Genomic DNA, 10,862 nt, shown 5'->3' on the forward strand with positions numbered 1-10,862 from the left:
TTGCAGCCCAACTCAATTCCTATGGAACGTCGAAAGAAATTTGAAGAAATATTAGTTTTGCTGTAAATGGCAGCCTACGAGCGAAAAAGTAATTTTTGCTTTTTTGAACTTAGTTGATACGACCCTTAGTTGCTGAGATATTGCCATGCAAAGGTTTAAAAATAGGAAAATTAATATTTTCTAAGTCTCACCAAAACAACCCACAATTTTCTAATGTCTATATCTCAGCAACTAATGGTCCGATTTACAATGTTAGAATATGAAACATTAGTGAAATTTTCCGATCTTTTCGAAAACAATATTTTCAAAATTTTAAAATCAAGACTTACATTTCAAATGGGCGTAATATTGAATGTTTAAACCTTTTGAAATGTTTATTATATACAATTATTATCCAACTAACGACGGGTCGCATAATGGACCCGGCCATCATTTTCATCGAAATATTTGAGATCCGGCCTCTAAAATGTGTACAAATGACACTTAAGTGCTCATAACTTTTGATAGGGTTATCAGATCATTTTAAGAAGTTCATTTTTCGAGTGATAGGTGACGAACGCAAAAAGAAGCTTGACTGATGGTATAGAGCTTTATGACGTTTCGCGTACGCATACTAACGCACCATTCGATTTTGCTGGCCGGACAAAATTTAACCTCACTTTTTTTCGTACACGCAATAACCGGCTCCGTGGCTTAATGGTTACGGCTTCTGTCTCACAAGCAGAAGGTTCAGGGATCAAATCCCGGTCGGTACCTTTGAAATTTGGAATCATGAATTTGAACTTTGAATATGAACAAAAAACGAAAATAAATCAGGTGGGATTCGAACTCACACCTTTGGATTGGTGGTCTGGGACGCTAAGCAGTTGGAAGTCTAAATATAGATCGAGTTTCCTTCAGATGCTTGCTTCTATGTTTAGGCGGGGCCGAACAATGCCCAGCGACCTCGGAATTGGACCGCAAGGAGCTCTGTCATTCTGAAACGGATCGATGGAAGCAGCGCGAGGGGGGACTGAGATAAGTTGTATCAGCATTCGGCATATACAAAGCCTGGTACAAAGTATACATTCCCATAATTTAGCTACCGGTTAGCGGGTATTGGATTGGACCACACACACACACACACTTTTTTTCGTACACGCAGTACATACGCACGTAAATAACTCTATTTTACTTTTGATACGATAAACACATAATTATCCTCAACTCTGCTTGAATGCTTCTTAATTTATGTTGATTTTGGCAATAAAACTCATAATTTAAAAAAAATGCGCTATTGGGCCCTTTTAACTTTCTACCTGTTGTTCATAATGGGCCCTTTCCGAATGCAATTTTGAAGAGAACTAAAAGAATACTAAAGCGCTGTACCCCGATTGTTGTTTTGAATGATGTTTATGGGCCCTTTTGTTTAGTTAGACATAATGAAGAATCCAGCGGAAATTTTGATAATTGGTAAAATTTTGTGATCGAATGGTGTAGATAAGGTATGTGAAATATAAAAATTCTTCAAAAGTGTACTGAACAGCAGCCGCGGGACCGTATTAAATATTGTATTTCGACGAAGTTTTTTCTGCAGAAATCCTTTTTTTTTCTTAACTTATTTTTATTAGGTCCTTTTAGGTGCTGTGACCAGGTTGGGACCCTGCAGAAATCCTTGGTGAAACGTAAATCAAACTTTGTCTTGAAGTGAATTAGTGTTAAGAATGTATGGAAAGTTCACTTTATAGTAAATAAAGTTTCTCAACTACGAAAAACTAACAAAAAAGAAAAGGGCACAATTGAACTGTTTGTCTAGTTTGGAGTGAACGTTGTTATGTGCCCTATTGTTTTTTTTTGTGATTTTTTCAATAGGAAATTGTTTGCTATCAATTTTAATCTTGGAGGGCATGTAGAGAGTGTACTAATGAATGGAGTAGAGGAATAATCCCGAATGTTTACGTTTTGGTTTTGTACCCTAATGAAAAGTTTGGCTCGATTTGATGATGGGTCCCTAACAACTTCAAACATTGCACGTGTGTTATAGACATGTGACGAAACCAAATTGGCGGCTAATTTTGCGTTATTCTTCCGCGATTCACACCGCACCACGCGCAGGTCATAATAGCCGACAAATCAAATTTCATCATCGTAAAATTGGCTCTGACTGGAAAATGAAAATGCAATGTAGTAACAACACACACGGGTCGGGTTCGAGCGCCAAAGTTAAAGACCTCAAACTATTCAAGCAGCCCAAGCACGGGCGGTAAATGCCGCGAAATTTGGCCAACCGGTTTCCTGTCTTTGGTCCGTTTTCGGAAGCGGCCAGATCTGGGGGAATCGGTCTCGTTCGCAGAGGCGAGAGAGAGAGATAATAATCGATGACGAATTTGGCGCAACTAATTTGGCTAGTCGGCGTCGTCGTCGTCGGCGTTAATCGACTACTAACCGAGGTGGATTCCGCGATTTGGAAGGCCGCCCGCGTAACGATGCGTTTGTTACTTTTTTGTGTGTTAGATATCAATATTATGGTCATGTCCATGTCCATAGTGGTAAGTGTAGGATGATCCAGAGGAATTGCTTTTATTACCAACATTTGATTTCCAAATTGGACTTTCATCCGAAACAGAATTGGTTTCATAAGACTAAGCCACAAAAAATCCAGAACGTCGAGATGACACATTTCCTTACTCACTAAGGAATGTTATCTTTAGAAAAATCAATGTGTTACTATAATAGCCTACAGTAAAATTGCTATCATACCATTGAGACTTTCAAAAAAGTGTCCAAATGGTTTATGGATGGTCCCTTAGGTGAAATAAGAAGTTTTGGATTGTCTCATCGTTTCAAACCTTCGAACACCTGGTGACCAGGTTTCGAGTAGGAATCTCACATTAGAGAACGCCAAGGAATTGCTGTAGAGCGAGTTTTTATTGCAAATGTGCTAACAAGTGTTAAACGTTGAGAAAATAAATTAAAGATAACTTCTAGTTACACTCATCACGCTTGTATACTGGAATGTTTCATAAAAGAGCATTGTTTAATCGACCGTCAAATAGTACAAAATTTATGAAAACACCTCTCAGAAGGAACCTTTTCCTTTTCTCGAATCAAACCCATCCGCTTCCCCATTACGATACATTCCAAAATTCTTACCCTTGAGCCAATCCGTGACCTGGTCGCTGCTCCATTCCGCCACATTGATGTAAGCCATCTTTTTAATCGCTCCTTCCAGGGAAAGGTGGCTCAGCCCCGCTGCGAGAGGTCAACGAAGCCGATCCGTGTTGGGGGAAGATGCCTTTTACTCTTCTTGTTTGGGGGGGCACTCTTCTAAGCCCAAATTACACAAACACACATTCACACAGAGGGCACAACACAAACTTTCTATCTCCTTCTTGAGCTCCCAAGGCTCACTTCACTTTGCACGATCTTTGACGATGCTGCTGGGGCAAATTCCTTTAAACTCTTCTCGTCGTTGCCTCCGTCCGTCCGTCCGAAGGATGACTAATTTTTTGCTTCTTTTTTTTCGAAAGGGGCCTTCTTTTTCGCTGCTGCCTTCCTGCCAAGGCCCCCTCGTTTTAAATCCGGATTGTACCGTCGAAGCGCACCGATTCCGGACCGCACTCCGGCCACACCCGCTGCACCGTCGCGGCCACTACCGGTTGAGCGTATTCACAGGTCGCGGGACGTACCGAAAGTGTTCGAAATCCTAACTTTTCCGCGAGATGAGCAGCCTGACGACGTTTTTGTTGCTGCTGGCCATCTTTTCACACGAAATCTGCTCACGACTGACTGACTGGTGTTGGTTGGTTGGTTCATCGCAGTCAGTGTTGACAGCACACACAAACACACCCGTAGCAAGTGACAGTAGAGTTATCTAAGCCCGATCTCACGCACACTAGCACCCCATTTGTTTTGCTGGCGGGTACAAAATTTAACCTCAATCTTTTTCGTGTACGTACACGCAATACATGCGCACGTAGATAACTCTGTACGCGAGATAAACACAAGGGGATGCTGGAACCAAGGATGGAACAAGAAAAATCACAAATCCGCATAACTGATTTCAAGATTGTTCAAGTAAACACCGAAAACGTGATCAAAAATTAAAGTGGCCGAATAAGGCTTAGAGCCTCCTTAAATTATTATTTTATAACATGACGCCAAATTGTTTAATCGTTTTCTGACATCCACATCATTTTTCAGCCCAAAACCAGTTAATGAATTGAATAAAATAAATTTGATTTCAAATTGATTTTTCTTGATGTGTGTGCACCTAAGTCAAAAACCAAGATTGTTTACTGTTTACTTCTTGGTCTGACAGATTTGATCTGACAGCTCTATGATGGATTTTGGTCTGGAGCAGGCGAGGGATAGGGCACGGCACCCTCTCTTGAGATAAACACGGTCGCCGAAGCTGCAGCGAGCGAGATTGTGTGCGGCGGCAGACACCGTTTTGCGGAATTTTATGAATGAATTCGGGCACCAATACAGACGCGAACGGTCGTGTGTGTGGGGTGGGAGGGTGGTGTTTCGATTGAATCGAGCAGCAAAACACAAACAGTGAGGACGAGCGAGGGAATGTTGGCAGTGGTGTCAGGAAATTTGGTTTGGCTGATTATATTTTAAAATTTATTTTTTCGGCACATTTCACAAGATTGAATAAAACACATCACACACACATCATCCTAAAAATTTTTTGAAGTTAGAGAAAAGATTTTAATTTATGGTTTATCTATTTATTTTTTCTGGCAACGGTGCTGCCTCCAAATTTTGAAGTTTGAAAGGTTCGTTTCCAATGTCAAGCAGTCTAAAAATTCACCACTGCATCACAGTGAAATAAATGTGATCAAAAAGTGGTCAACGTTTAAAATTCATGAGGGAATAAATCGAGAAATTAGAAGTGAGAGTGTGTGCAACATGGAGTTAAACTTTCTGTGAAGTTACTGTGAAGATTGTCATGGCACTTTGAAAAGTGTAGCTCCATGTTGCACGCACACACTCTCACTATTAATTTCTCGATTTATTCCCTCATGAATTTTAAACGCACAGAACCACAGGTTAAATCTAGGGTTAAACACATATTGAACTATTCAAAAAAATTAATATGTAAAAATTGGATCCTAACATTTCAAAAAGGCACATAACTTTTGTAAACAAGAGTGTATCCCTTTCACTCAAATGACATATAAAGGTGTAAGAGGGATACACTCTTATTTACAGAAGTTTTGTGCCCTAATGAAATGGAAGGCATGAATTCTAGCATCTAGCAAAACAATGCCAAAGGGCCGTTGTGGGTTTATAAACAAAGAGTGTATCCCTTTCATGCCAGATGTAAACATTCTCTAGCGTGAGCAGGAGACACACTCTTTGTTTACAAACCCACAACGGCCCTTTGGCATTGTTTTGCTTGAATTCTATAATTTGGTAAAAAAAATGTATTTCTTATGAAGCGAATTGTCAAACATCCACTGGAATTGGATACAGCCAAACCCTCGGCCAAACCTCTTTTTACGCGAATTTTGGTTCTTCAGTAACCTGGGTAATATGCAACATGTTGAGATGTTCTGAGAAATCCAAGAACTTCCGGAAGTTATGAACTGAATACTTACCGACCTACCTGCCTGTTCAACAAGGGCCTGTGCCGGTGTATTCACGATCACAAGAAGTTTAATATGGATTTTGAACAATGCCACCATTTTTGCAAAAATCTGGGTCGAACGGAGAGAATCTTCTAAGTAAGAGAAATTTTGAGACAAATAATACCGCGATTCCACGTCAAACAGGAAGTCTCCAAATCAAAAGTGCTCCAATTTGGCTGAAAATTGGCATGAGAGTTTATTTGCCAAAATAAAAAGACCCGTGTTTTTGTTTGGCAATTAGGGTGCTCTTATCCGAAATAAAGTGGTCAAAAAAATGGCATTTTTCGTCGTTCGCAAAAAGCACATCTGAAGATTCTTTTTTGAAAAGGTCCAATAAACAAAATTTTCTGTTTTTGCTTTATAGGTGTGTCTCCGGAACGGCTTAACCAATTTTAGAGCGCCACGTTTTAAAAGAATGGTTATTAGTTGGGCTTTTAAGAAAAATATGTTAAGGTTTGAAAAAAAACAGCTGAATATTTGAAAAGGTCATATGAAAATTTAATATGCTAATTTAAAGGTCTCGGGACGAAAGAGATCATATCTAATTTTTTTCTCGATTCCTTGTAATATATTACATAACATGTCCGAAAATTGCGGATATCTCTTCACACAATTAAGAAAATTTAAAATTTTTGGAATCTCAGAATTTACTAATTTTAAAATTTTGTCAACATTAATAAATTATTAAATGATTAAATTTTCGACATGGCAAATAGCACAGGAAACTGATACCAAACAGGCTGTTTTAATTTTACTCTAGATTTTTCTATTTTCAAAATTTCTTTTTTTTCAGGTGGTTGTTGTTATTGCATTTCCCTCTCGTTTATTTCATTCTGAGGGCTAATATGCACCTCCCAAGAAAGGAGTAAATAAATGGCTGTATGAACAGCAGAAAAAGGGAGAAAGAACGATTTCTTGGGACTTTTCTTCACCTCCTCTGGCTTACTTTCTCTGCCGCTGCTGCTCATTTGAAATTTGTCTTTCCGTGCGTACACTGCTTGAGCAATAAATAAAATCCGTCCTTTTAATTAAAGGAACTTTGAAATTCTTCTTTTTGTTCGTATGAGGCAAGTCTCGTTTTTCAATTGGGTCCTAAAATGAAGCTTAGATTGCTGATATTTTTGTTTACAGCGATAAAGCTTATTTTTCTGAGTACAATGACCCTTTGTACGACCACAAAGAGTTTAAAATGGATTTTTAAATCAATTTTGAAAAATTTACCTCGCGGTCCTTCTTGACAGAAAAGCTCCTACTTGACAGCTCGTTCCAAGGGGACCATAGTTGATCCATCGGAAAAATGTTGTATTGTCATTTTTTTTTAGTTAAAATGAAAAAAAAAAGATCAGAAATGGTTTTTAATCGTGTTTTTTACCGTTGTACATAAAAATTGACACAGGGCTTTAGTACCCAATTTTAAGCAAATTTTAATTGTTTGAATTTTTCATCAAAACATATTGCAAATAAAAAAAACAAACACCGACCGAAGAAACGTCCTTGATCAATTCTTAAGAGTTTTAATATTATGGAGTTTTACATTCGTAATTTCAAGTTACGTTTTAATGATAACTCGGGACTCCGGCAACCAAATTCATCCAAACTTCGGTACAATGCACATAATCATCAGCCACATAATGTGTGTGTTACATAGAGCTATCTAAGGCCGATCTCACGCACACTAGCACGCCATTTGTTTTGCTGGCCGGTACAAAATTTAACCACTGACGAACTGACGTGCCACCCCGAATCCAAACTTGACCGCACTTTCCTATCTTCCTTCTCACTCACCCTCAGCGATCAGCGATTGTCAAACAGACGATTTGACAGATGCACAGCTGCCTTTACTGAGAAACTTTCAGGAACAACAAATGAAAATGGGGGAAAACATATTGAAGCCTGAAAACTTTTGCAAATTCTGAACAAAACGATGAATATTTTGCTAATCTTGCATTATTTAAGGTGAAATGAGGCAAGAAATTTCGTTAAACTTCTAAATTAGGCTATCTTTTAGACTTTTCGTAACATTTCCATTCCAACTCTTATCCGCCATTTACACATGTTGTTCCAGAATTCTTCACAGCAAGAAAACAGCTGATGTGACAAAACGTCAAACTCGAATTCTGACAATCGCCGAAGAAGAGAACAGTAGAAAGAAAAAGAAGCAGTGTGCGGTCAAAAATGATCGACCAATTTGTTCCTGGTGGCACGTCAGTTCGTCAGTGATTTAACCTCAATCTTTTTTGTGTACGTACACGCAATACATGCGCAAGTAGATAAATAACTCTATTGGAAATTTTTAACCTCTTTTGAATCCAAAGTTGAATCCCTTGCGTCACACTGTGCACATCAAATTCACCACTCGCTCGGATAGGTCCTTTTGACAAAATCACGAAACTCACCACCGCAACTGTCAAACAGCGTTCTCTCGCATGAAAAAAAAATCATACCAAACGTCAAGCCAGACTCGCAATCCTCAAACTGCTCCAAGTCGTGTTTTTGCTATTAATTTTTTACTATAAATCTAATTATAACTCGTAGTAAACTCTTACAAAATAGTGTGTCTAGACGTTAACGGCTCGCGTACAGTTACTAATCGTGAATCACAGTTGTGTCACTGCCGCTGAACAACAACAACAAAAACCAGAAAATTCCACCCAAGAAGAACCGCAAAATGCAGCCCAGGTGCGGACGGCGGAGGTCGGCATCGTTGGCGCTTAGATAATTGCGGCGGGGACCTTCGGGTCGATTGCCCTCATTTCGGGTGAAGTCATCGCTGCTGTCCTTTCCGCATTCCTGTACTAAGAAAACGGCGAAAGTGAGTAAACAAATGTGTGTGACCTAGTTTGCTTGAAATAGATTTAGCGGAAGCGCTGACCTCGTTTGAAATTTTCCAGGCGCGATGGCCACCTACAACAATCCGCACTGGCTGCTGTCCCACATCCGAAACTCGTTCATCTCGACGGACGACACCGGCCTGAGCGAGACGGTCATGCTGCTGGAGGACCTTCCGCACCAGTACGCGAAGTTGCACAAGCAAGCGGTCCGAGAGCGGGAGTTGGGTGGGGATGATGGCCAGCAGATGGGTTCGGGGAAGTCTTTTGAGAGCTTTTACTGCTATCCGGGGCTGGACGAGTCGGACGAGGAGGAGATGGACTCGCTGTCGCAGTCGTACGAGATTCAGATGGACCAGGACATTGGGTTTCACCGGCAGCGGTCGAACACGGCACAGAAGCTGGAGCGGTTGGAAATTGCGCGGAGGAAGGCGAGCAAGGTGAAGAATATCAAGTACGAGAGTGCGGTGCAGCGTTCGGAGGGTGGAGAAGATGACGAACTGTTTGTGAGGAAGGATGTTCGGGAGGGGGAGGATCGGACGTCGATGCTGTCGAAGCAGCTGGAGACGTTTCCGACGGTGCCGCAGAACAAGTTCCTCGAGTACGCCAAGTACGATGGGACGTCGCAGACGGAAGTGCCGACGAAGATGTTCAAAATATTCCTAATGCTGCTGCCGGAGGAGCACCAACAGCGGTCTTATCCGATGCCAGTTTGTGTCACTGCCAAAGCAAATATTCAGGATTTCATCGGTTTAATCTGCTACAAGTGTAGTTTAGCACACCCGGACGTAAGCCTTAAATCGGTCAAACATTACGGACTGTTTATGTCGGAGGAGGACGGCGAGATTGATTTGGACTTCCCCGCGCTGGATGTGCGAGAGCCTTGCTCAAAGTTTTGCTTCACGCATTTGGCGCTCGCCGAGCGGAGGCCGTCGGACCAGCGAACGCGCTCCATGACTTCCGATCTGGGCGAAGTCAGCACGCCGATTGCGCTCTCCCCGGAAGAAACGCCGCCTTCGGAACCACGCGGAATGACCGACCAACAGCGCGAAGACCTGGTCAAAATGATCGGCCACACGTCAAAGCTGGAAGCGCCCCTCTACCGGTCCTTCCAGGTGTTGATCGTGCACAAGGCGCGCCTCAAAACCGAAGTCCAGCTCGGCATCTCCGGCGACAAGCTCGAAATCGACCCGATCCAGCAGAAATCCGCTAAATTCTGGCCCCGCCAAAAGGCCGCCAACCACAGCATGGACTCGGTCGTGCACTGCTCAATCACCGAGCGCAAGTCCTCCAAAGCCACCATCCGGATCGTGTACAGCGCCGCGCCCTTCTCCCAGTCCCTGTCCGTGGCCGGTTCCGAGCTCGTCACCCAAAGCCCCACAATCCGCCAGCAGCAGCAGCAGCAAACGCCGCAAAGTCTGTTCAAACACTACGACATCGAGACGGACCCGGTCGCGGCGCAGGAAATCGTCGAAAAAATCAACAACATTTTAGAAGTCCGCTCGAGTCCCGTTCGGCGCGAATACATCGCCAGCCGGGCGCAGCGTTGAGCCGTTTCCCAACCACCCCCCACGCGTTGTGTGTTCAAAATACAGGTTATTTATTCCATTCATTCCCTCCACCAAGCAAACTCAAAAAACAACAATAGACACAAAGTTCCTCATTTTGTTTTGGGTTTACAATCACCGCCAGCCAGCCAGCCAACAAATCAATGCAAAATGACCATAAATTGTAACGAAAGCCGCGAAAGCATGCCAACCAACATGCCATTTTACAAAACGACTAAACTAAACTAACTTTTACACAACTCGCAGAAACTTGAAAGTGTTCACATCAAAGGAAAACAAAACAAAAACCTAGGATTAAAACAAGGCCGAGAGAATGAGATTAAAACCGCCGTACTAGAAAATGTGTGTCTCGTCCCCAACCTACAGACCTCCCCCGCCTCAGCAATTCGATATGTTGTTCCTGGTTATGATTTAGGGTTTCTTCGCGTGTGCGTACGTTTTTTTTTATTTTTACAAATACCGATAGACGATAGAATGTGGTTTGTGTAAATTTTGTGTATAAAAGAAATAAACTTTGAACAAATTCGTTAACTATTAAATGTACATATTGTATGCTTATGGGGGAAATTTACTCTCAAAGTGCGTATCTTGCTAAGGTAAATTGTCTTCGATTTTGTTAAGTCGTAAGATTTATTAAGAATAAACAAAAACACGGGAACTCTTCATCATTAGTTCCGGATACGATTGTAAGCGCTATTTAATGTAATATTATTTATTGCAGGTTCTGATTTTTATATGAAATAAATTTAACGTAACTTGAAAATTCCATTTCTTTTTAGCAAATTCAATCCGAAACCATGCCTTCCGCTCTCCTGACAATTATTTAAAAAGGTTGCACAAAAAAATCT

At 41.4% G+C, this 10,862-nt stretch overlaps 2 protein-coding genes across 4 annotated transcripts in view; one reads left to right on the top strand and one right to left on the bottom strand.

The window, feature by feature from the left end:
* Positions 1–3,787, bottom strand: part of LOC6032916 — a 28,336-nt gene extending 24,549 nt beyond the window's left edge. For both annotated transcript variants that reach the window (XM_038251125.1, XM_038251124.1), the window contains exon 1: positions 3,133–3,787. In XM_038251125.1, the coding sequence (XP_038107053.1) occupies positions 3,133–3,190 (58 nt within the window). In that variant the 5' untranslated portion in view covers positions 3,191–3,787. The remainder of the gene's footprint in view (positions 1–3,132) is intronic.
* A 4,258-nt stretch (positions 3,788–8,045) lies between these two features.
* Positions 8,046–10,553, top strand: LOC6032917 (stress-activated map kinase-interacting protein 1). Of its 2 annotated transcripts, none has more exons than XM_038255606.1 (2): positions 8,046–8,444; positions 8,510–10,553. In XM_038255606.1, the coding sequence occupies exon 2, from the start codon at positions 8,515–8,517 to the stop codon at positions 9,994–9,996; it is 1,482 nt and encodes a 493-aa protein (XP_038111534.1). In that variant the 5' UTR covers positions 8,046–8,444; positions 8,510–8,514; the 3' UTR covers positions 9,997–10,553. The 2 variants fall into 2 exon arrangements, with proteins under 2 accessions (XP_038111534.1, XP_038111533.1); XM_038255605.1 differs by having other exon boundaries at positions 8,046–8,430.
* Positions 10,554–10,862: the final 309 nt, after the last annotated feature.

The sequence above is a fragment of the Culex quinquefasciatus genome, chromosome 2, assembly GCF_015732765.1.
Source record: "Culex quinquefasciatus strain JHB chromosome 2, VPISU_Cqui_1.0_pri_paternal, whole genome shotgun sequence".
Classification (NCBI taxonomy): Eukaryota; Metazoa; Arthropoda; class Insecta; order Diptera; family Culicidae; genus Culex; species Culex quinquefasciatus.